The sequence below is a fragment of the Eubalaena glacialis genome, chromosome 6, assembly GCF_028564815.1.
Source record: "Eubalaena glacialis isolate mEubGla1 chromosome 6, mEubGla1.1.hap2.+ XY, whole genome shotgun sequence".
NCBI lineage: Eukaryota > Metazoa > Chordata > Mammalia > Artiodactyla > Balaenidae > Eubalaena > Eubalaena glacialis.
Window position 1 is genome coordinate 141205936 of NC_083721.1, and position 25551 is coordinate 141231486.

Genomic DNA, 25551 nt, shown 5'->3' on the forward strand with positions numbered 1-25551 from the left:
CAGCTCCATGCTTTCTTGTAAATGCCCCTGAATACAGGCAAAAAAGAGACAGAAGAGTTATGAGGCAGCTTGCCTTTCTTACCGCAAACGAGCGCTTGATGGCGGGCACCTGGCTGAAGGCGATCACCACCGGGATAATGTCCAGGGCACTGAACTCCAGGCCGGCGGTCGTGATGGTCTGGGCATCTGCAGATGGGCCGCCACTGAAGAACGTGGCGATTCTTCTGGTGTGAGCCCCTGGGAGCATCCGCTTGAAGACATTCCTGGAGACAAACCTCATGGCCTTGCCAACGTCCCTGCTGGATGCGGACCGCTCGTAAGGAAGGGCCTCGATCTCTCTGAGGAGTCTGCCCTTCCTGTAGGCGTCGGAGAAGCGGATGAGGAGCCTGGCGTGGGAGTCGTAGGTGAGCACGGCCACGCGCGCACCCGCAGGGCAGTGGTCCTCCCGGACCCGGAGACCGCCCAGCAGGGAGGTCATCATCTCCTTCATCCGTGCGAACTCTGGCTCCGTGACGCCCCGGGACTGGTCCAGCGCGAACACCAGCTCCGTGGGATGCACAGGGCACCGCGGGGCTCCTAAAAGGCCAGAACATGTGCCTTACAACGAGAACACTCGCTTAAAAAGGAAAAAGAGATATGCACATAGAAGGCGAAGTAATTTTAGATGTTAAACATTAAAATATGGAAACACAATCATTAAATATAAATAACTTAAATAGTAAAACAAACACTTAAATATTTAAATCTTTAATAATTAAAATGGTATTCTAAAAACTAACTTTGATCTTTTAAACAAAGCAAAAGATGAACTCATTTATGAGACAGAAACAGACTCACAGACAGAAAACAAACTTACGTTACCAAAGGGGGTGGGGTGGGGATATATTAGGAGTTTGGGATTAGCAGTTACACAATATTATATATAGAATAGATCAACAACAAGGTCCTACTGTATAGCACAGGGCACTATATTCAATATCCTGTAATAAACCATAATGGAAAAGAATCTGAAAAAGAGTATGTGGGTATGTGTGTGTTAGTTTCTGTTGTACACCAGAAACTAACACAACATTGTAAATCAACTATACTTCAATTAAAAAAAAATACAAAAAAAGTCTATAATTCAATTTGAGTTTTAATGAAATTTGTAAGTTCATTACTAAAACTCCTAAATAATAAAGAGCTCATGGACATGCCCTTTTACCTACAGAGATTGGATCGATGGTATCATGTTTGTTCCTGGAACTTTGTTAAATTAACTACAACATACATTCTTTACTTAATGAGGAAATTTAACAGGGGTTAAAAAGGGATGGATGTGAAAGGTCTGTTGATAATTTCAGACAGATTAGGATTTACCCTCTCTGTGACTCAGTTTGCTCATCTGTAAAATGACAGTCCTAACCGCACTCACTGCCTAGGCCTGTGTTGGGGATTAAGTGAATTAACACAGGTAAAGAAAGCACTTAGGACCACAGTGCCTGGTACACAGCAGGTGCTCAATTAATGTTCACCATTACTGTTATTATTACAGACTTACTCATTGTGAGAGAGAACAGCTATATTACTTAAAAGAATGAGGAAATCTTCAACTGATAAATTTTTATTTAACAGTTAGAAATGCAAGTTTAACCAATAAATATGCCTTATTACTTAGAGAAACTCTGAATTAGGATTGTTAAACACAAATGTAAGTGTTAAGATTTATTCATTGATCCCAATTCACTCATTCTAATCCCAGTATCCTGCACTTATCACAGTCGACGATTTATATATGTCTAATTATCTGATTAATGCTTGCCTCTCCCACTACTTTATGAAGTGTGGAGACTGCGATGATCTCTCTCTTGACTGCCAGATTCTTAGTCCCTGCCATATAGCTGGGATCTCATAAATGTTGAATGAAAAAGAACCAAACAAAGGACAGTTCTTTGCAACAGGTACAGGAAGAACAGAACTTTCTGGATGGGTGAGATGCCTGGTGTTGAGATGCATGTCGGTAAGAGGAAATCTGGCTGACGTGCTCTCCTTGGAGTGGGCTGTCTCCTCTCATTCAGAGGCCAGCAACTCAGCTCTTTCCAGGCGAGCTCAGGACTCAGACCCACCGGGACTGGCTAGGTTGGCCAGGCTGGCCCAGGAGGGCTCCCCCTCTCAGCTGGGCCTCATCACCTTAGTGCTAGATTATCATCTCCTCTGGTCCTAGACTCTGTGACCTTCACAGGCAAAAGGACCAGTAAGAATAAATGTCAAACCCAATCAAACTGTGTATCTCAGTGGAGACAGGACAGGATTTATTAGCCTCTGAGTCTAATTTAGTGGGCTGAGCAGATATTAAAAAAATCAAGGTCACGTCAATTTTACAATAAAAAATGGGTAAAATTATGACCAAACATGACAGTGGTCTGCTAGCTCTTTGTTTGGGCTGCTATTTCATATGGGAACAACAGCAGTGATAACAACAATGCAGCTTCAGCTGTAATTTAGAGGTAAAGGGAAAAAAAGATATAAGCACTGGCTGTTATCAAGCTTTCAGGAAAAAAAACACCTAAGGGCTAACTCGGCTTGTTGCCAGGACCCCGAGGATCTTGAGGAAGGCTGGGCTGGACTGTGGAGGCACCGAGGAGGCCCCCCCTCAGACGTGGACCCCCACATGGAGACCCAACTTACTGACCAGAGCAGGTGACAATGAGTAATGAGGAAGGCAAACCCAACACCCGCCACGTAACCACCACCCAGCAGTTGCGGCCCATCCAGGCCGCCGCCATGTTTGCCTGGAATAGCTCCACGTGGCCCCCTCCCCCCAACACTAGTCCTCTGGCTTTTATGCTTCTCTTCCCTACAATCCACTCTCCCACAGTGGCCCAAATAAGCTTTAAAAAATTGTTCATCAGTTCACCTTTATACCTTCAATACTTTTAGTACGCTCTTTAACACCCTTCCATTCCAATCTGAATAAAATCTAGCCTCCTGATTATAACCTACAAAACTCAGTGTGATCTGGTCCCACTTCCTTCTCCATTTTTGTACATGCCATGTCCCCCTCCTCACCGTGTCTCAGTCACACTGGGCTTCCGTCAGCGGCTAGAAAACACCTGGGTCTGTTTTGTACCATGGCCTTTGCACTTGCAGGATTCCCTGCCTGGATCTTGCAAAGCTGGCTTCTTTTTATTCTTCATCCAAACTTCAATGTCATTGTCTCAAAGAGGAGCCCTCCATTCAAAGGCATTTCTCCCCTCCCCTAGTGTCATTTTGTGACAGGACCTTCCATTTTTTATCTCTTTCACAGCAACTAAAGTACTCTGTAATTCTTTCCTTTGTTTACCTGGATCCCTCCACTAAAATGGAAGCTTCTGAAGACAGGAATTATGTCCATCTTATTCAGCCCTCTGTCCCCAGTGTCTGGGACAGAGACTAGAACATAACAAGCTTCCAAAACACATTTGTTGAATGAGTGAACAAGCAATCAGAGGGCATGGATTGATGGATTTATACAAAAGGTATAAGGGTATAAAAGTATAAGAGGGTGATGATGGGTTTATACAGAAACATCATGTAATAAGCTTTTGTAATATTCCTGAAAGCTGGCCCAGAAAGATATTAAGCCAACTTGGTAATTAACATCAGCCAAGAGCTCCACAGATTTTAGCACTATCTGAGCTGCACATGCAGCTTATTTGCTATCTGATCATCCCTACCTTTGTTCCACACACTTCTGCCCTTTGCATCTTTATCCCTAACCACCAGACTACAGAGACAGGATGACAAATGGAGAGAGAAAATGGAGGGAAGGAGAAATGTTTTTGAAATTACAAAAAAATCTATTGGTAAGGTAAATGTCAATGTTAGTCATTAAAATATAAATAATTAAAAAAACAAACCACTTGGTTGGCAAAGAGCTGTGAGACTCAGCTTAAACTCAGGAGATTTATTGGAGGCAGAGCTGTGTTACCAGTATGAGGCAGCAAAGAAGTCCAGATAAAATTTTTATCATTTGGCAGGCAGCACATTGTTCTAACTCATCTTTCCAGATGTACCACATTTTGGAGCTTGATTATAATATGCTGTAAATAAAGATTACTCACCATGTCTGCCAGCTGGGGAAGAAGAACAAAGGAGGTTAGGTTATTATTTGGTAGGGGAACAGTGTTCTGTATTGTGTAAGAAATCATGGCAGCCAAGGCTCCGCCTTGCGAGCTTTTTGTAGATGACTCAAAAACCAAGGCAACAAATAGGGTTTGGAGAAATGCAGACAGATCCAACATGTTGGTGAAAGCACAGGTCCTTCCGCAGGGAACGGGATGGGAGAAATAGGAGGGCCATAAATCAGTGGCGCGCAGCCAGCTGTCAGAGGGAAAGGATTTCTGCCTGGGAGGGAACATTATGTTGCAGAGAGGTGCACTGAATTTAGAAAGTTAAAAGGTCCTAACCGCTCTTTACTCTAGATTTCCCCCATGTAGATATCTATAGCCATCAATTACATATATGTATACATATATGTGTACATATATGTAATATGTGTGTGTGTATATATATATATAAACATCAGAGATGGATTTACTCTTAAGTAAATGAAGCTTAAACTTTAGGACCGTACTGTCCAATATGAAAGCCACTAGCCTCATGTGACTATTTATATTTGAATCAATTAAATTAAATGAGGGACTTCCCTGGTGGTCCAGTGGTTAAGAATCTGTCTTGCAATGCAAGGGATGCCGGTTCGATCCCTGGCTGGGGAACTAAGATCCCACATGCCGCGGGGCAACTAAGCTTGCGTGCCGCAACTACTGAGCCTGTGCGCCACAACTAGAGAGCCTGTGTGCTGCAACTACAGAGCCCACATGCTCTGGAGCCTGTGAGCCACAACTAGAGAGAAGCCCGTGCACTGCAACGAGAGATCCTGTATCCTGCAACTAAGACACGACACATCCAAAAAAAAAAAAAAAAAAAATGAAATAAATTCAGCTTCTCAGTTACATTAACCATCTATCAAGACTCAAAGTCCCATGAGGCTAGTGGCTACATATTGAACAGTGCGGTGGATACTTCCATCATTGCAGAAAGTTCTGGACAGCACTGCTCTCGACCTCTCACCCACGGGGCCCCTTGCAAGGCCTTGAGAAGGGCCCTAGCCACATGTTCACATGATCATGTGATTTTATAATAGACAGAAGTCAGTGGTTGTGATTTCCTTTCTTGTCCTAAAGGACACTTTTGAAGTAGCTTTGTACCTACTTTTGGATTTACAATTTTGTATTGAACCCCTCAAATTTTAAAAGATCAGGCCTCATCATACTTGGATTTATCCTTGAGTCGTCATAGTTCACATGGCTCCCATGTCAGAAAGCCCACTCTGCTAATCCAGCCCCAGAGCAACCAGTCTTCATGACCCAATGCATAGATTTTGATTCCCACATATGGATGGTTCCATTCTGCTACAAGAAGGCGGAGTTAAGATCAGCACTGCATTCAAAGCTTTGAAAAGTCTGTGTCTTTGAGACTGATGCTCTCTACAGAAATGGGCTCTAATTTGTCTAACTTCTCCCTTCAAATACACTTTCATTTTAGAAAATTGAGAGATTTCCAAAAAGCCTGGAGGGAACTGTGACATTCTTTTGAGTCCTAGTGTTTATCTGGGAAGTTGTTACACATTTGTAGGTGAACATTAAATAGCCGACTCTCTCCTCATCTTGTCCATGGCGTTCTTTTGATGCTGCTAACACGTAGTTTGATAGAAGATGCTGCTATAAGGGTCTCAAAGCAAATTCAAAAGAGCATTTGCCAAATCAAAATGCCTTTTTCCTTTTAAAGTTTTGAGAGTAAAGAAAATACAGGCAGAATGAATAATTTTAAAAGCAAATGAGTCTAACTCAAGGTAGTCAAGCATACCTTCTCAGGGAAGGAGTAACAAATGATAAACAGAAGTCAGGGCTCCCACCCACTAGGACACCCCCTTGGCATGGCTGGCTCTTTTACACCAGCTGAATTCAACACTTAGTTATTGTCAGGGGTTAATAATTTTAAAAAGTTTAATATGACTCCCCGCTGATTGATTTCACCATCAGGGGAGTTCTGACCTTGTGTCTCCATTTTCCCCTGATTAAAAGCACCAGATATAGCCTGACTTAGTGCTTGGAAACATTTCAATAGACATGCTGGCAGCCAGAGAGGGAGTCAATAGTCACCAGTGTATGCTGCCTCAAAATATACACCGTGACATCTTTAATTTTAAGAAATTGGCTGGTAAATTGTCTCAATTTTGAGTGCAGAATTTGCTGCTTTTCCTCTATGAATGCTGACACCCCGGGTGATCATTCTAAGTGGGGTACTTACGACTGTGGTCCTGTACATGCTGGATGAGCTCACATGTCTGCTCAAAAATAAAACAGAAAGAATTAACCAACAGACTGCCAGGTCCTAGAGTTGAGAAATAAATAAGTGTCACAGGGCGCTCAGGCTCCTTTGGAGTTAGCAGATACGTACGGAGAAGGAAGGCAATCCTTTGGCCCCTTTCACACCCTAGGGAAACAAAAAGAGTGTGGTTTCAGGGCTTTGGACGCACACATCAGGAGCCAGAATGTGCATCAACATTACTCTAAGAAAAAAAAAACTTCTTAACGTTTTTATTCTAAGTTCAAGGGAGAAAAGAATTCATGTAGGATACTCATCACCTAATTAACAATAACATTCTAAGGGGAAGAAACTGTAAGCAGTGAGTGTCCAATGACCACTTTCCCCCAGCTGCATCTCTGGATGATAAGGGTTGTCCAGAAGCTAAGGATGGAGCTGACAACGAGACACTGGCAGGGAGACTCTGGAGCAGGTCCTCAGCCTAGAACTAAATAAGCCTGAACCATTCCCTGTGCCTGCCCCTCCTTAAGGCAGAGGTACAGAGTTCCCCAATGCTTTGCCTTGGCCACTGGGCAGCCGCTGAGCAGAACCTAAATCTATTCCCGTCACTGGTTGGATGACAAAAGGACCAGACTCAAACTGAACTTCTGGAAAGGTAATCCCCATTGTCTTCCCAAAATGAATAGATATATCTCTGGGTTGGGGATAGAAAGAACAAAGTGGAATTGGTTTGAATTTCATGTGTTCAGTCTCATCTTTGGAACAGGAAGAGTCTGGCTGCTCTCACACAGAGACAGGGAAAAATGCAATGGCGCCCCACCCAAACTCCAGAAGAAAATAAGTTCCATGTGAATGCAGCGTTGGTAACTTATTTATTAATTTCCTCTCACTTTCTTTCATTCACTGATCACTTACTGACTGTGAGAAAAGGGCAAGGATTGGCCAGATAAATAAAATTCACTGATCATTGAGAAATCTCATTCTAGATGAAATGAGAAATCCCTTTTCATTTCCTCCCTCCATTCCCCCCACCACCCAAGAAATGGCAACTGATATTTAATCGGCATTTTTTTCCCTCCTCTCTCTGAGCACATTAAAGGTGGAAAAATAGTGAAAATCGTTGCCCAGCTGCACAGACTGAAAGCACACACATTTGGATAATGAAGACTTCGGGCACTGACTTTTTGTTTGGAAAAGGAGCTGATGTGATTTATGCGTTTTCAATTTACCTTGCGTCCAGGAGGTCCCAGCTCCCCAGGGGATCCCAGCTCTCCTGGAAGCCCAGCAGACACCTCAAAGCAGAATTTATTTACTTTAGAATTATACATACATGTTTGTGTGTTTGTGGGTGTGGGTGTTTTACATTTCAAAAGCAATACACTTTCATTTTAGAAAATTGAGAGATTTCCAAAAGGTACACAGAAGGAAAAACATCCTCAGCAACCGCTTCTCCCCCAAATAATCCTTGTTGACATTTTGGTGTCTTTTCCTCTGGTCTTTTATTTGTTTATCATTTTGGTATTAATCTATACATATTTTAATATATTTTTATACTTTTTCCTGTTGCCTTTTAAACTAAATATATATCTTGGGGCATTTTCATGTTACTAAATATTCTTTCACAAAAATAACCTTTCATGGCTGCCATAGTATTCTATTACATGGCTATATACCATGATTTATTTAATCAGTCCATTATGGTTGGCATTTAAGTTTGCTGTTGTTGTAATAAGCATGCCACTATAAAGTCATATGTGCAATTCTGATTATTTCCTTAGGGAACATTGTTAGAACTAGAATTGCTGGGTCAAGGGAGAAATTTTTACCTAAATAAATTTTTATCTCAACTTATCTAAATTTAGTAAGTGACTAAACTGAAAAACAAACACATGAACAAAACCCCAGAAAAATAAAAATTTAAATATAAAAACCTTTGAAGTAACTAAAACAAGAAAATATTTAGCAGTTGGCTGGAAACATTTGTAGTAAAATGGGGAATAACAGCAGTAAATAAAAACAACATTTGTTGACTACTTACTTTATTCATGTGCATTCAACAGTATAATTTATCATAAAGAAAGCTAGAATTTAGTTTAAGAATTAGGAAAATATTCCTTTGTTCATTCACAATGTCATGTTTTTTATAAGAATAAAAAACAAAGTTGTCTAAAATCAACTTAATTTGTAAAAGCATTGTCTACGGAACAGCAAATAATTATTGATGTCCTTTGGGTCTTGCAATGATATTTACAGCATGCTGGGTTGAGTAAAAAAAACAAAACAAAACAACAACCTTACTGATCATATTTTATTTAGAAGATATAGATTAACCTCCAGGGCAAAAAAAGGCAGATTGAACATTGGCATTTACTTTTGCTCCCTCCAGTGTCTTACTAAAATAATAGTAAGCAGATTTTTTTAAAAGGCAAAAATATGACAAGCATGGGGAGAATGAGAAAGGAGACAACAGCCATCAAACTTCGGACGCTGGAAAGCAGAAGTACCAGTATTAAATGACTTAGAGCTGAAAAAGCTGAAGCCTAGGCCAACAGCAGGGAAAGCCAAGAATCTGTGTGTTTTATAACACACTCTCAGAAGGTACCTCCAGAAGTGGAGGTAAAGGAGAGAGGCTTAATAAGGCAGATTGGTTGAAGATCATTTTAGGAATCCCCAAGCCTCCTCCCCATTCTCTACCACTGGGTGAATGTCCCTTCTTCCTCCTCAGTGACAGAGGTAAAACCGAGGTGTCTGCACTAGGAAACTCCAGGCAGAGCTGAGGGCCAGTGGTATCATCCAGAAAATAGGGTGATCAAATGAAGGTGTGGAATAGATGTGAGACCCCTAGAAAGCTGGGGTTCCCAGAAAGCTGGCAGCCAGAACTTCACCCTCAGGCAGGAGACTGAAAGAATCTTCTCAGGGGAATCTGACTAGATTTGAGAAGAAAGACCCAAACATGCTGATATCAGACGTTTGCTAAGTAACAACTCAGCCAGATCACTCTTCAGTGACACTTGTAGTTGACGAGCTCCACCCATCTCCTCCGGGTTTCCAATCAGAATTTTTGTCCTCAACTCTTCAATAGAGAAAGCTAGCCCATTCTCCGGAAACATGAGAAATAAGAGAGCAGGACAGAAAAAAAACACATGGCAGAGAACAGACTATGTTGGGCAAAGAAGACTCCAAAAATACTAATTTATATCCTCAGGGAGATGAGATGTTTCAACCATGAAACAAGAGCAGGATAGTATAAAAAAGGAATATTCTGACAGCAAAAAAATGAGTGCTTGAAAATTAAACTATGAGAGAAGCATTGTAAGATAAAGTCAAAGAAATCTCCCAGAAAGTAGAGCAAAAAGACAACTTTTAGAGAAATAGGAGCTAAGTGGCAGAGGGATTGCCAGGTTTCCCTAACAAACCTTGTGAAATTAGTTGACTCTCTAAACCAGTGGTCCTTAACTGGGGGGTGGGGGTATTTTGTGTCCCTCAACCCTGACTCCTGTGGGGACATTTGGTAATGTCTGGAGACATTTTTGGCTGTCATAATGGTGGGGGACAGGTGGATGATGCTGACTCTAGTGGGTAGAGGCCAGGGATGCTGCTAAACATCCTGCAATGCACGGAGCAGCCCCACAGCAATTATCCAGCACAAAATGTCAGCAGTGCTGTGGCTGAGGAACCCTGCCTTGAAGTATGTGCATGTGTGTCAAGTTGATAAAAAGTATAAATACATACAAACATACCTGTATACCCAAAATAAGATAGGTTAAAAATCATGGCAAATTTAAAAAAAAATGCTTCAGTTGGGGAAAAAAGGTGAAGATTTAGAAAACTGAAACTAGGAATGTAATCATTCCAAGAGAACTAAAGAGACACTCAAAGCTTTATCACTAAAACCTTCCAATGGGAACTTCCGATCTTGCAAAGGGAAAACCTGGAAGTTTTCAGTGTCTAAACTTCAAATTCAAAAATACTCACAGAGATGTAGAGAAAGCAGCATGGCAGGTGAAATAAGCAAGTTAAAAAACAGTGATGAAGGGCTTCCCTGGTGGCGCAGTGGTTAAGAATCCACCTGCCAATGCAGGGGACACGGGTTCAAGCCCTGGTCTGGGAAGATCTCACATGCCATGGAGCAACTAAGCCTGTGCGTCACAACTACTGAGCCCATGTGCCACAACTACTGAGCCTGCACTCTAGAGCCCGTGAGCCAAAACTACTGAGCCCGCGTGCCTAGATCCCGTGCTCTGCAACAAGAGTAGCCACCACAATGAGAAGCCCACGCACCGCAACAAAGACCCAACGCAGCCAAAAATAAATAAAAATAAAAAGTAAATTTATATTAAAAAAAAACAGTGAGGAATTGTCCAATGTGGGAAAAAAATTCAACTAACCAAAGGCCAAGACAAAAAGATGATATATTAATTCCCCATTAGTTTATTGCTTTTTAAAAATGATTAATGTGCCATTGGGCAGCAAGGGAACCCAAGAAACTGCTGACCGTGTTTCCATGCCTCCAATGTTCACGGGTAAACTACCTCATTAACAAGTAGAGGGAAAAGATCCAGAGATCTGGATTAATTTGAAAGTCTTTGCAAATTATCTTTCTTTTATCGGTCTTCTTCTTCTTCTTCTTCTTCTTTTTTTTTGAGAACAAAAATGTTAAAGGATAGTCATCCAAAAACATGTATGAAGGAAAGGATTATAGCCAGGAAATAGTCCTCTTGGGAAAAGCAGGATGGAGGGAAAGAAGTTTCTTTATTTTGTAGCCCTAAAACCCACATAAATAATCTCTTCACATAAAGTTTTTGTTACACTTTTCAGGAAAAAAACAGATCAGAGTAAAACTAACTATGGTGACAAAACTGGAAAACCACCTCAAGTAACAGTTTTTATCAGACTTTGTGTTTTCCTTGTCCAGCAATTGACATGGTATCAAGATCAGTTTACCTGATGAGTGCTGTTCTGAAGAAAAGAGATAAAGGTGGCCTCAGGAGATAATTGTCATAAGATTTTGCCTTTTATAAAGCCACCATCTCAGTTTTGCAGCTTATGATATATAAAGAGTCAGCAAAGGCAAAACCCATTCTTAGCACACGAGAACCCAAGGCAAGCTCGGGATGCTGATGCTTCTGAGGGTGCCGGAGGTGGGTGTTTATTCTGAGTGGTCCAAAGCATTAGGCAATGTCTAGGTCCTCCAGGGAATAAAAAGGACATATTCATTACAGTACATTATTTTACATAATAAACGGAAACTTTCTCCTAGAGCTCAAGAGATACTTTCTTGAGCTAAATTGGGAGAGGACCACCTCATTTAAGTAGTTTAACGAGACCTTAACAGGGGAGACAAGATGCCAGTGGGCATTAAGTTACACGAGATCTGCCGGGGGGGATGGGATTAAACTGGACATATTTTGTGGTGCAAAAACAGTTTTGACCACAAGGATTCCTTAAGAAACAACACACAACTTATTTCCAGTGTTAAAAATGGTACCTTGTCAGCCAGATCAGGTGAACTTGGTCACTACGAGCCTTATTGCTGGCAATGAAGGATGAGTACAATAGCCATTTCCCTTCCCCAAGTTTGCCTTAACAAAAACCACATGTTTTACAAGTCTTTGGGACCAAATGACAACTCAAATGACTGTAAAAGCATGAAAAAGGACTTCCCTGGTGGCGCAGTGGTTAAGAGTCTGCCTGCCAATGCAGGGCACACGGGTTCAAGCCCTGGTCCGGGAAGATCCCACATGCCACGGAGCAACTAAGTCCGTGCGCTACAACTACTGAGCCTGCACTCTAGAGCCCGCGTGCCACAACTACTGAGTCCACGTGCCACAACTACTGAAGCCTGCACGCCTAGAGCCCGTGCTCTGCAACAAGAGAAGCCACCACAATGAGAAGCCCGCGCACAGCAATGAAGACCCAACGCAGCCAAAAATAATTAAATAAATAAATAAATAAACAAAAAAGGACTTCCCAAAGTAGCTGAGGTTGTAAGGCTTTGAAGCCTGAGAAACTTACTGTCTTGCCTCTAGTGCCCTTGGGTCCAGTTTCTCCTGGACCACCAGGGTCCCCAACCTCACCCTAAATAAATTCAGAGAAATAAAATAAAATGGTTAGTAAAATCAAAGGGATATATCTCATTGTATTTTTATACTGATTCCAACACGAAGACATTTTTCACATATATTTTTATCTTTAATAGTCTTCTTTGAAGGGTCTTCCCCCCAATAACCTCTCATTTTTAAATTCTCAACACAGTACACTGGAGCCTCACTGTTTTATTTCTCTGTCTCTCCAGCCAGAACACAGCCTCCTTGGAGGTATGAACTGTGCTTTTCATTTTGTCCCCTGATCCAATCACAGGACCTAGCATTTACTGAGTTCAGTCAATCTTTCCAGCAGAAGTGAAAGCCTTAAGGTAGAGGACAGCATCGCTAACTTATTATCTGAAGGTGCCTTATAAACATGTTGGGAGAACTGAGGCAGGTGAGATCAGGTAATTTTGGTTTTCCTTACATTTTACTTCCCTTTGAGCAAAGAGGAAAATACATATGGTAGAGGGGAAGGAGTACACATGAGGAGAAAAATAAGGATGATTTCTTCCTTTACTTATGAATTAAAAACTAGAAATGAAATATTATTTTTAAAAGTCTGCTTCTTCCTTCTCCCCTTTCCCCATAAAGTTTTCTTTTTATTCATTTATAATTAACTATCCTTCTATTATCCTATAATACATTTCATAAGCCCAGGAGTATCTCTGATTGATCCCTAGTTAGTATGAAGTACACGGTACCTTAGGTCCAATTTCTCCAGGGAATCCTTCTTGCCCCTATAATCGACAGTGGAGAAAATTAATATATGCACATATCACCAGGGTAGGCTTATATTGACTTTAATTTTGCCTGCTGCCTTATTTAGTTTAAGTGCCTCTGAACCAAGGAAGGGCCAGAACAACTGAGAATGAAACTGTATGGCACGATTTGAGAAACTAACTCCAATTTCTAAATTAAACTATTTACTGGTCTCACCAAAATATCATGACAACCTAAGACAAAGACAAATGGGTAAATGCACACATCAAATGTAGACATTCGACAGGATAGCTGGCCATCTGGCCATGTGTTTCTGAAACAGTCTTCTTAAATGGATTTCAATTTTGGGGAAGAAATTGGGGAAGCCTGCCGTCTAAATTTGATCATTTGTTTTCTGGTCCTCTGTTTACCTTCTTTGGCCACAGACTATAGTTGAAGAGGTATGATAATCCTCATTTGATTAAAAACATATTTTATTTAAGATAAAGTTTATTTTCTGATCATTAAAAGTAAGATCTCCTCAAATATATTTAAAATATAAAAAGATAGAAAGAAGAAAAATCACCCAAATCTCACTTCCCAGAACTGTTACTATAAATATTTTGTCATATTTTCTTTAATCTTTCTAAATGCATTTCTAAAATGCATTTTAGCACAATTGGGATAAATGTTTTTTCTTATTACATTCTGATTTTTACTTGACATTGTCACAGAAGTTCTATACAATTATGTATGAACATTTACATTCATTTTAAAGAGTGGCTAATATTTCAATGCTATAAGCTACTTAATAGTTCCATTTTTAACAAATATTAAGGTTGTTTTCAATTATTCTCTATTCTAATGAAAATTTCACTGGAAATCCTTCATTCATTAGGGTTTTTTTTTTAAAGAAATTTTAGCTGTTTGGGGTTTGTTTATCTTCCAGACAGCCTCTTGCATCATTCCCATTGGGATTTCATTTAGAATTGCATTGATCCTTTATAATGTTTTAGACTTTCCAACAAGAACTTGGTATGTCTCCATTTATTGAAATTTTTTACCTCAGTAATTTTTGTCATAGGTCTTGAACATTTTTGTAGAAAGGATGTTCTTAACTATATTATGTTTTTGTGGATGTTATTATGATTTCTAAGTGGTTATTGTTGGTATACAGCAATCACTGCTTTTGATAAATTTATCTTACTTCCAGACACTTAAATATTCAGTGACAATATAAAGTTATAATTCTGATACAAAGTTACGAGGTTTAATTTTGAAGTTACTGCTTGGCCCAATGCATTTGGAAAGGCCCTGTAAAACTTCTCACTAATGATTAGAGTAAACATAGTCAGAGGACAAATTTTGGAATGCCTCCCTAAGACTCTAGATTAGATGTACTGTTCAAGCTGGAAGCAGTCAGGCCCTGGCTGCGCATCTCTGCAAAGAACAGAAAATTAATTTCAGGTTTCACTTGTTGCCTGGCCCTTATGTTTACGTTGTTTTCTTTTTTTCTACCATATTCCCCACAAGATATCAGCAAATAAATGATCAAAATCTATCTATAAAGGTCCAAGTCTACCTTATTCACTACTTTCTTTTTTCTCTTAAATGTAGCCATAAAGAGCAACAGAAAATAAATGGAAAATGACCAGCTTTCAGTCGATGTGTCTTACCTTTGTTCCTTTACTTCCAACACTACCATAACCTGGGTTGCCATCATCACCCTGTAAACAAAGCAATTATTTACAAACATCCCCTACTGCAGACAGAGGCAGGCTTATTCACAAGAGAACTAGACAACCAGTTTTTTGGTTTGATTAGGAAAAATTAGGCAGCAGGATTCTCCCTCTGGGGCAGCCCACTGACATAGTGGCACCAAAGGAAACTCTCAGTAACAGGCACAGACAATGCACTGTCCCTTAATCTCACTTGTCTCATTATGTTATGAGGATTAAATGAGAAAATTTCAGGTGTATAATAATCTTAAAAAAGGAGGTAGAAGTGTTATCTCTCCTGGATAACATTTGTATTTTAATACCTTAGCTCTAAACCATTTTCAGTTTTCTGGATAAAAGTAAGATCTCCTAAATGTCTGGGCACTGGCTACTGTTGGATCCTTGTAGAGGTCTTAGTGAGAAGCCCCGAGCACTGGGGGAAGGGTGGGCTCAGTTTCCCATGAACGGGTTTGGATGAGAGGAAAGAATGCAAGAAAGGTTATGGGGTTGTTAAACACAAGTTTTGTCCATTTTATCATTTGGCTTCAAGAGCATCCCAGCCAGGATGCTTGGTACCTGGGAAGTTGCTACCTTGGAAAAGCTGGTCAAGATGAGGATGAAATCTCAATCACTAGAAAGCTCTACAGCTAGATTGGGATGTTATCTTCAACACGCTCTTCAGAGAACCACACCTAATATCTATTGAACTAAAAGGATTCCAAGAGCCAGATCAAAAGTAGGAATAAAACGCAAACCGGCAAGCCTCGAGGACCCCGAAGGCCAATGGCTCCCTTTTCTCCCACATCGCCAGGTTCTCCCTGTCAAACAGAACAATGAAATGTGTCCTTATTAGGTTGCTTTTGTAAAGGAAATTAGAAATGATGGCACTAAGACAAGAATTTTCAACTGCATCCATGTGTATCACAGTGACAATGAGTTTGTGGCCAGGACTGTGTCTGTAAGCAATACAAGAGGAACTGCTGTTGTTGGTGAGCGAAGTCTCCTCCATTGATAAATGAAGCCCCAGCAAGTCTGACGTATTGTTTAGTGCAAGTTGCCATCTTAGCAGCTCAGTGCTATGAGCCGCACCCTTGGAAATGTCTTACCATGAGTCAAAGAGGAGGCTCTGTACTGTCTTAAAAAATTAACAAAACAGTTTTCCATGATGATCCATGCAAATCTTCTGGCTGCTGCAGAAACAGAGGCCTATTAATCTACTTTTAATCAAGATAGCCAAGGTAGCACGACATCCCTGGCAATAGTTTCTGACTTCTGACTAATAGAACACCTACGGTGGGTTATAAACCAATCTCAGTATTACGGTGAGGAAATCCAGCTACTTGGGAAAGTTAACATAGGTTTACAAAAGAAGGTTAACTCCTCTTCTTAAAAAAAAAAAAGCTCTTAAAGTTTAGATTTTAAATGTACAAAATGTTGTGAAGACAGTACAGAGAGTTCTTATACATTCCTCATTTAGCCGCCTCTATTGTTAATATCACATTAGTTACATTAGTAGGAACATTTTTCACAACAAATACATGGATATTAACTCATTAACTAAAGCCCATATTTTATTCAGATTTCCTTAGCTTTTACCACTTAATCTCCTTTTCCTGTTCCAGGACCCCATGTCTCTGTAGGCTCCTCTAGACTGGGACAGTTTATCTGGTTTTCTGGTTTCTGATGACCTTGACAGTTTTGAGAAGTATTGATCGGTTACTTTGTAGAATGTCCCTCAGTTGGAGTTTGCCTGATGTGCTCATGATCATGCTGTGTTTTATGAGTTTGCGGAGAAAAGGCCACAGAGGTGAATTGCCCTTTTTATCACATTGTATCAAGATTATATCCTATCAACATGGCTGGCACTATTGATGGTAACATTGACCATCTGGCTGAGGGAGGCTTGGCTAAGTTTCTCCACTGTCTAGTTATTCCCCCTGCCCTTTCCACAAAGCTCTCTCTGGGAGAAAGAGTGTGGAAGGGTGCCCAGCCCATGCTGAAGGAGTGGGAGTGGTTTACTCATTGTTAAGGACAGAATGACAACACAGTACATGTGCGGAGTCCAAATGAACAAATGTCCACCAGCATTGACTGACCCCGGGGGGTGGGCGGTGGGAAGAGAATAGGGTTCCATGGAAGGGAGGCAGAAGATCACCTGCCCTGAAGCCTTTCTTTCAGGGCGGTGTCCCACACAGTGTGCTCTGGGGGCCACCTGCCTCCCAATTACCTGGGGTCCACGGGCAAAAGGAAATACCAGGACCCCATCGGTATCAGTCTCTGGTGGTGGAGCCCAAGGATATGCCTTTATAATAAGCTTCTCAGTGGATTCTTATGCACACTGAAATTTGAGAACATCTGCTTTAAGGTAGGAAGACAAGGGAAGCCATGAGGCTTGTCCAGGGTCAAACACTTTATTATTGGTTACAGCCAGGTGTTGAGCTCAGTATTAATTGCTGGGTTGCTTGCCTCCCTGGGAACTTGAGCTTAATGGAGTAAGGCAGGAGTAAGTGCCTGGGGCTCATCTCAGTTAATTATGAGTGTAAAAGACTTGGTCTACCTTGGGGCTGCCCAAAGGGTTTGGGTTTGCTTTGAGGGCACTTACCCTCCAAATTCTTGCCCCTCCCATTCAAAAGTCCCTCTTATTAATAATGATATTCTTTGGCACAACTACCCTGCTCCTGTCTATCTCCTTCCACACTTCTTTCTACACGCTCAGCTACATCCCCCTCTAGGGTCCCGCCATCCCTGTCTTGGTCCCTTCCAACACACCCCATGGAGCGCCTTCATTTCACATGCAAACCTTCCCTATACACCCATGATGTCTGTACACACACATCCTCACTGTAAGATAAACTGTGTTCTTACCAGTGACACCACTTCCCCTGCAGCCCTCTCCAGGGCAAGAAGGCAGCAATGTATCTGTTCCAAACTTTCCAGACCATTATTGCTATGCCACATGCTCTAGTAATCCCTTCCTTTTGGAGCTGATTATCCTTGTCATCCATGGGTCGTATTTCATCCTGCAATCAGCTGTCTTTGTAACACTCGACTGCTGGCTCCATCATGTCTGCCCTTCTTAGCAGTTCTCCATTCCAATGCTCGCCCCTCTTCTTATGCCCTCAAGAAATTTCTCCATTAATTATCTACATTTTCTCACATCTTCAACTTCCTCTTTTCTCTCTGTTTTTCTTTTCTCTGTTTATAAAAGTAAACTACAGCCTCTTCTAGCATTGAAAATGAATAAATAGCCTGCTTCAATCTGTTCTAGACCTTGCCAGTACTAGCAGTTAATGTCCCACCTCACCCCCAAAGCCTAGTTTCTCCAAAGAGTAGTTTACAGCCCAGCATCCATTTCCTCCTCATGAACACATTGTTCAGTCCTCTGCAGCCAGTCAATTGCTACATTTTGGAATCTATTCTTTGGCTCATTTAGCCACCAGATGTGGTGGCTTCTCCAGTCCTCTCTTTCTTACCTGCTCGGTGCCAGCTGAGACTCCTGACCTCCCTTTCTAGGACTCTCCTTCTCAGCATCCAGTGTACTTTTCTGCTTCTTTCCCATCCTCCACTTACTCTTCTTACAAATGGTCATCACCAAGAGTCCTTTTAAACTCCAAATGATTCTGAAACCTCCATCTCCAACCAGTCCTAGACCCTCTCCTCTATTCCCCAAACCAAGCATTTTTCCTCACTCTTATTCCTCACTCTGACTTTCCCACTTCTGTGATGGGGTTCCTGCTCATGCTGGAAGCCCAGAGTCATCCAGCCCTCTTCTCTCTGCCTCAGTTCCCTCTTGGGAGAGCCCTACAGAGTCATCATGGGTCCCTCCTGTCCTCACCCTGTTAAGTCATCCAATCACTACTTGTCTTGGAGACTGTGAGAGGACACCAACCTGCCTCCTAGCTTCTAATCTCTTAGCCTTCAAAATATTCCCCCATTGAGTTGCCTATTTAAAACCTTCCAAAGTCTGGCTGCGCTTGTACACGCCAATCACAAATTGTAAATAACACTGTGCTGGCTACCTAGTCAAGTCAGTCACCACAGACTTTCTTGTTCTTTATGGTCCCCCAAACAGGATCATTTTTCATCCCCCAAATACCAGCTCATGGGTTTTTTCCAATCCTGTGCTTTCCTTCACATTATTTCTTCAACCTAAATTCCTCATGCCCCCTCTGCTTGCCAAATAACTTCTTACCTTCCAAAGTCTACTCAAAGTCTATATCCTTATGATGCCTCTTTTCCCAGCCCAGAAATACTTCTATTAACACTATGTTTAAACCTCCATTTCAGTCCACTATCCCTGACTAGTGTTTTATGTCATAGATTCTTGTCTTGAAACTATTCTCAATTCTGTGGGGTTGATTCTATGTCATATTTATCATTACACAACCCAGAAATTCTTTCATGAAACAAATATTTTCTAAGCACTTATGACATGTCAGGTACTGTTCGAAGCTCTAGGGATACATCGGTGAGCAAAACAGACAAAGATCTCTGCTCTCCTGGAGCTGACTTTAGTCCAGCTGAATGACAGTGTAGTGTCTTTGTCTTTAAAGGTATTCAGCGAGAGTTTGTATTAATGGAGGAAAGAAATAAAGGAAGAATAAAAGAAGAGAAGGAAGGGTGGAAGTGGGGGGGAAGAAAGGAAGGCCTGCCCTAGAACAGTCCCCCTTCCCTGAGATTCTCAGCTCAGATTGGGTGTAGCCCCTTGTGAGATGATGCTGAGCTGGATTCCCTGACTTCATCTGGGTCCACACCCATGTCCTTAGATGTTGCTGGCTCTCTAAGAACCAAGCCAGGGTATAGGGGCAATGAGATATCTTCTCTTTTGTGTTGAAAGGGCTCTGGCTAATATAACCAGACACACTTCCCTTGAGGAGAAAACCTCAGCTTTGGTGTGTATAAAAGAATGTGACTTACTTTATTTCCTTGGCTTCCCACACGGCCTTGACTCCCTGCCTCTCCTGCTGGTCCTGGAAGCCCCTGAAACAAAACAAGGATTGCAAATATAGCTGAACGTAAAGCAGGTTTCCTTGAAACATTTTGTGTCTCTTCTAAGAGGAAAATGAACCACAGATGAGAAAAGAGCTATGGCTTTATGGACGCCTGCTCTGGAAAAAAGTATCACAGCTGTCAAATGAAGACTAGTAAATAAAAGAAAATTAATAAAGTAATTCAGGCCAGATGTTGACTAAATGATTGTGTTTCCCTGTGAGTCTTCTCTTCCAAAGAGATTTTAGTTTCTCACTGTTTTGCTGTTATAGCAGATGTTGCTAAAATGTCTGAAATTTGAAGAAGGCATTTCAGATGACGTTTGCCTTGAACTATATTATTCCTGGTTCCTCATTTTGAAAAAGCATGTTGTTGTTGTTGTTAAGGTTAGCTTATCTTTATTTGCAAATAATATGATTAATACAATAGAAAACTCAAGAAACTTTACTAAAAATAATTAGCACTCATAAGATATGTTCAGGTGGTACAAGATAAATATTCTGACATCATTTTCTCTTTCCTAGAAAAGTTAGGAAAGTAAATGTAAATAAATTTCCATTTATCAATATGAGAAAAAAACTGTAAAATACTCAGAATAAATTTAACAAGAAAGATAAAAGACCTACATAAAGAAAGCTTTAAGATTTTACTGAAGAACATAATAACAAAATTTAAACAAATGGATAAATATACCGTGCATCAGTATGGAAAGTCTATTTGATATAATAGAAGTCTCTCTAATATTCTAGAAAGCATGCTTCCTTGGAACAGCTTTAGAGCTGAACATTAAAAAATTCCAATTCAGAGGCAGCCCAACTGCCTTTCTATGCTATTGACACTTGGGATCGGATTTTTCCTTTGGGATATCTGAACATATGGCAACAGAAATCTCTTTTGGTTAAACTGTTTACAGGTACTTGTAAATAGTCCAAACACCAGTGAATTGAAATCATTTTCACATTTTTTTGCCATGGTTACTATAATTTAAAAATAAATAAGCCAAATCTGTGTAATAAGCATGATAGTTAGTAAATTAATTTTATGAGAAAAAAATTAACATTAACCTTTTCATCTTTTAAAGAATTAAAGATGTAATAAGTTGGACATAAAAAATTTCCTAATAGGAAAGATTGTTGAACAATGAATTAGTTACTAGGAAAGATAATAATGATCTTCCCACAACCTTCCATTTTCCCCTCTTCTTCATCTTAAAAAAGAAGTCTCAATTTCTTCATCCTCCAAAGCTCTTAACCCTTTCCCTTCTAACTTTTACTTCCATCACTGCATGGAGTTCCCATGACCTGCGTGTTCAGTCCAGTTGACTTTTTTCTGTTCTTACCTTATTTGAATTTGATCATGTATTCTTTGAAACGTTTCCATTAACTTCTGTAACACTAAGTTACCATGGTCTTCCTGGCCCCTTTCTGGTCTCTTCTCAGTAAACTTTGAAGATTCTCTGTCTTCTATTTGCCTCTTAAATCTCCATGTACCCCAGGGCTCCTCTAACCTTATTTTCTCACTTCATCCCCTCTTTCTGAGTGACACCCCATATATTTTCACATACCACTTCCACAAAATGATTCCTAAATATATGACTCTGGTCCAAACCACTCAACTGAACAGCAGAATCATCTATTAAAATGCCTATTGGGTATTTCATAGGAACTGATTACCAAAGAAAATCATATTTGCCACCAGTCATGCTCAGTCCTATTCTTTTCATAAGGAATGGTGCCACCCTTTACTTCTCTTGAAACCCAATCCAGAAACCTAACAATCATCCTAGACCCCTCCCTCTAGCTCGTCTCTCAAAATCAATCAGCTACAAGTCCTACAGGTTCTATCCCCTTTCTATATCCATCTCTCTTCCATTCCCATGGCCATCACCTACGTTCAGGCCCTTCTTGCATTCTTGCCTAAATTCCAGGCTTCCCTGAATGTAGCCTGGCCTCACTCTAATCCATTCTCCTTTCTTTTTCCCTTTTGATTTAAAATGTCAGCCTGATGATGTTATCGCTTTGTCTGAAATTCTGAATTCTGAGTAGATTTCAGAATAAAATTGAAGGTCTTTATTGATATGTAAAATCCCTCAAAATGTGGGTATTGCATGCCTCTGCAGTCATCAATCACTCTATGGTCATGCTCATCAAACCATCTGAAGTCCCCAAATTCTTCCCATTGTCTTATGTCTCCACACTTAACTTATGCAAGATGTTCCCTTAGCTGTTCCATTTTCCCATCTAGGGAGAGGTACAGTCTCCCTTTCTTGAAAATCTTACTTTTAGCATCACTGTTTCAAGAAGAAGACCTGAACTCCCTGGCTGAATTGGGCCACATAATTGTCCCACAGATTCCTCTACTCTGTAGGTAGTTGTTCATTTATTTCTCTCATCCACTAGATGCCAGCCTGTACACTCCTTGAAAGAAGGGGCACATCTTATTGACTTCATATCTCTGGAACTTAGTATTGTATGTAGAACCAATCAATCCACCCATCCATTTCTCTATCTATCTATCCACCTATCCAGGAATGGTCCCCAAGAGGGGTGAAATAGTGTGTTTAACTTGTTGGTTTTCCATATGAAATTTTCATGTACTTCACATGTACATGAAATGTACTTCTGAAGTAGAGAGATTTTAATTGTCCTCGACAATAAGGGGTATATTGGAAATCTTGCTTAAGAGCTCACTTTTTGTGCTTCCTTCAAACATAATGAGCTCTATGAGATGAAGGAGATTTCTCAGAGATTACTTCATGTATAGTCCCCACAAGCACACACAAGCACAATGAGAGATTATCCTGTTTGAAAGTCCTTCAAAATAAAAGATTTCTTGGATGGATGGATGGAAATGGACAGTCTTGTAATTGGAACATCAGAAAACCTGATCCTGTTTCCTGTGCAGAATCACACAAAGTACCAAACCAGGGTTTGTGACTGCTTGAATGGGGCTTAAACTTCAGTGAATTGTTACCCAGATGTATTACCTACTCAAATACAGCTGGTTGTAAAAGGGACTATGTTTATAAAGGAAAGAAGGAAAATTCCCTGCCACCCCTAAGATATCAAGAGTCAAAAATTTGCCTGGATCTGAGAACAAGAGCAGCTGTGGAGTATAAAGAGGAGGTCAGGGCATCTAAAGGGAAAGAGCGTTAGCCAAATCTCCATTGGTTTTGTTGTAATGGCAGCCTTTTATTGAGCATTTATTTTGTGGAAGGCACTGTACTAAGAGGTATATATTTATATATACGCTTCTTCAATCCTTACAACAACACAATGAGATACATATTCTTTTTTTTTTTTTTAACATCTTTATTGGAGTATAACTGCTTCACAATGGTGTGTTAGTTTCTGCTGTATAACAAAGTGAATCAGCTATACATATACATTTATACCTGTTTCTCCTCCCTCTTGCGTCTCCCTCCCACCCTCCCTATCCCACCCCTCTAGGTGGACAAAAAGCCCTGAGCCATGTGGCTGCTTCCCACTAGCTATCTATTTTACATTTGGTAGTTCAGATACATATTCTTAATACCATTTTACCAGTCAAAAACAGATTCTCAAAGCATTTAACCACAAATCACTCAGTTAATAAGAGGATGAGATGGGAACGCAACCTGATTCTGACTCTAAAGACTGAACTTCCAGCCACTCTGTCTGTTGTTCTTAGGCCCATGTCTGGGACAGGATTCCAAAGCTCTTACCATCCATGCACCAGCTGTGACTGGAGTTTTAAAAATATGAATCTCCAAGCTTGATGCAGGAGGCTGGGGCCAGATCTAACCTCCAACATGGGGACTTGGGCTGGGGATCATGTTCACATTGAGACTCTGACACAAGAGTCCTTGGCAATCACAACTGCTTAAATGAGGATAGAAAGGAGGTGTTTAGAGGAGGTGTAAATATTTTAAAAATGACCTCAGGTAGCATCTTATCACAAGGGATTGTACTAGGAGTTTTGGATAAATGGCTGGGGCACTGCCAAGAACACTTTGACTTTGGATGGGATATGGCAGGGCAGGGGCAAGAGGTGTGGGTTCTTCCCATACTTAAAAGGAATCTGTCTCATTAGTTTTATGGGGGTAAAATCTTTTCTACACTCACAACCAGCAAATATCATGCTGGGATGGAACAACTCAAGGAGATTAAGTGCTCAGCTTCTGTAAGAGTCAGATATGAGCTAAGTCTGAGAAATAAAAATCAAGAGACCAGCAAGGGGTGGGCTAATGCAAGAGCAAACCCCAAGACACCTGAGAAGATGCTGACCTGGATGGTGCTAGTGTAGGAGATGGCCCCCAACCTCAACTTCTGATCCTTTTTCATGCACCTTACACTCAATCCACATTGAACCATTTATGGTTTCCCAAACTCACCTTGATCTCTTTTTAGACAACCTGGTTCCTTTCCTGTGCCTGCCTCTCCCTTGGTCACCTGGAAAACACCTCCTTATCCTGCAAAAGCTAAGCCACTCTCTTCCTCCTTTAACTCTATCCATTCTCCCACCACTCTACCTTGGGTATAATTCTATTTTAACATTCAGTACATCACATCTCAATTATTTGTTTGCATGAGTTTCCTTTATGAGTCTGGGAGCACTTGAGGCTAGGGTCTATGTTTCATTCACCCTTTTATTTTACTACAGGGCCTGACACACAGGAAGTGCTCAGTACATGTTTGTCAAGTGAGTAAAAGAAATGGTTGATGGATCATCCAATCTGGATTATGCAGAATGATGAAATTCAATGACTGCAATATAGATTATATATTGTTATAGTGTTACTATTATTATGGCCTTCCTTAGATTGGCATTAGCATGCTTTGGGCATAAAATGAGCCTGTTAACTTAGGTAATGTTGATGCAATATAGTAGGAAAAACATTTATATGATGCGTATTATATTGCAGGCACTGTTCTAAGCTCTTATATATATTAAACCATTTAATTTTTGCAACAATTCAATGTGGTAGCTATTATTATTATTCTCAGTTTACAGCAGGGAAAACTGAGGCACAGAGAGGTTAAATAATTTGCCCAAGGCCACACGGCTAGGAAGATACAAACCTGGCAATCTAACCCAGGCAGGCTGGCTCCAGACTCTGTGCCCTTGACTACTATGTTATGCTTTAGAAAAATAACAACAGAAATTATACTTTGTATCCCAAATTTTCACTGAATAATTTCAACCTTCCTTGATATTTCATATGACGCTTGATATTTCATATGATATTTCTAAGTATTTAAAGAATAATTCCAGCTGTAACTGGAATTAGTATTTTACATCTGATTTTCCATTTCTTTTCTAGGCATTGGTTATATTAGTGTAGGACTTGAAGGTAAACCAAACAAGAAGGGAACAAAGGAAGGTACAAAAGTATATGCCATTCCTTTCAAAGTTCTTTCTTCTTTCTCATTGTACCATGGACTGTACTTCTTTTATCTCATAGCTATATACTTGGCTGGATTAGCACGTTTGATCTAAGCAGAATTCCCCAACAGTGCATAAATTAATAAGTCTTCAGAACACTGTCAACAGAAATCACATCCCTTTTTCTAAATGTACATCCTAAGAAACACTTTAAAGCCTGTAGTTAGAAAACACCCATGTAATTCCATTTGAGAGGCTGGTCCTTGTGCTGTAAAACATTATGAAGCCTATGTCAGTGAATTTATAGAGCCAATAAAGAATAATACTCTCTTGTCTATCTGATT

The 25551-nt window shown here is 40.5% G+C and overlaps 1 protein-coding gene across 1 annotated transcript in view; it reads right to left on the reverse strand.

Annotated features, from left to right (window-relative positions):
• Window positions 1-25551, reverse strand: part of COL6A6 (collagen type VI alpha 6 chain) — a 160291-nt gene that overhangs the window by 28212 nt on the left and 106528 nt on the right. Inside the window, exons 24-33 of the mRNA XM_061194691.1 lie at window positions 19772-19834; window positions 15610-15672; window positions 14813-14863; window positions 13139-13174; window positions 12364-12426; window positions 7578-7640; window positions 6481-6516; window positions 6331-6367; window positions 4083-4094; window positions 83-576 (exon numbers count right to left, since the gene is read on the reverse strand). Coding sequence (XP_061050674.1) covers window positions 83-576; window positions 4083-4094; window positions 6331-6367; window positions 6481-6516; window positions 7578-7640; window positions 12364-12426; window positions 13139-13174; window positions 14813-14863; window positions 15610-15672; window positions 19772-19834 — 918 coding nt within the window. The remainder of the gene's footprint in view (window positions 1-82; window positions 577-4082; window positions 4095-6330; window positions 6368-6480; window positions 6517-7577; window positions 7641-12363; window positions 12427-13138; window positions 13175-14812; window positions 14864-15609; window positions 15673-19771; window positions 19835-25551) is intronic.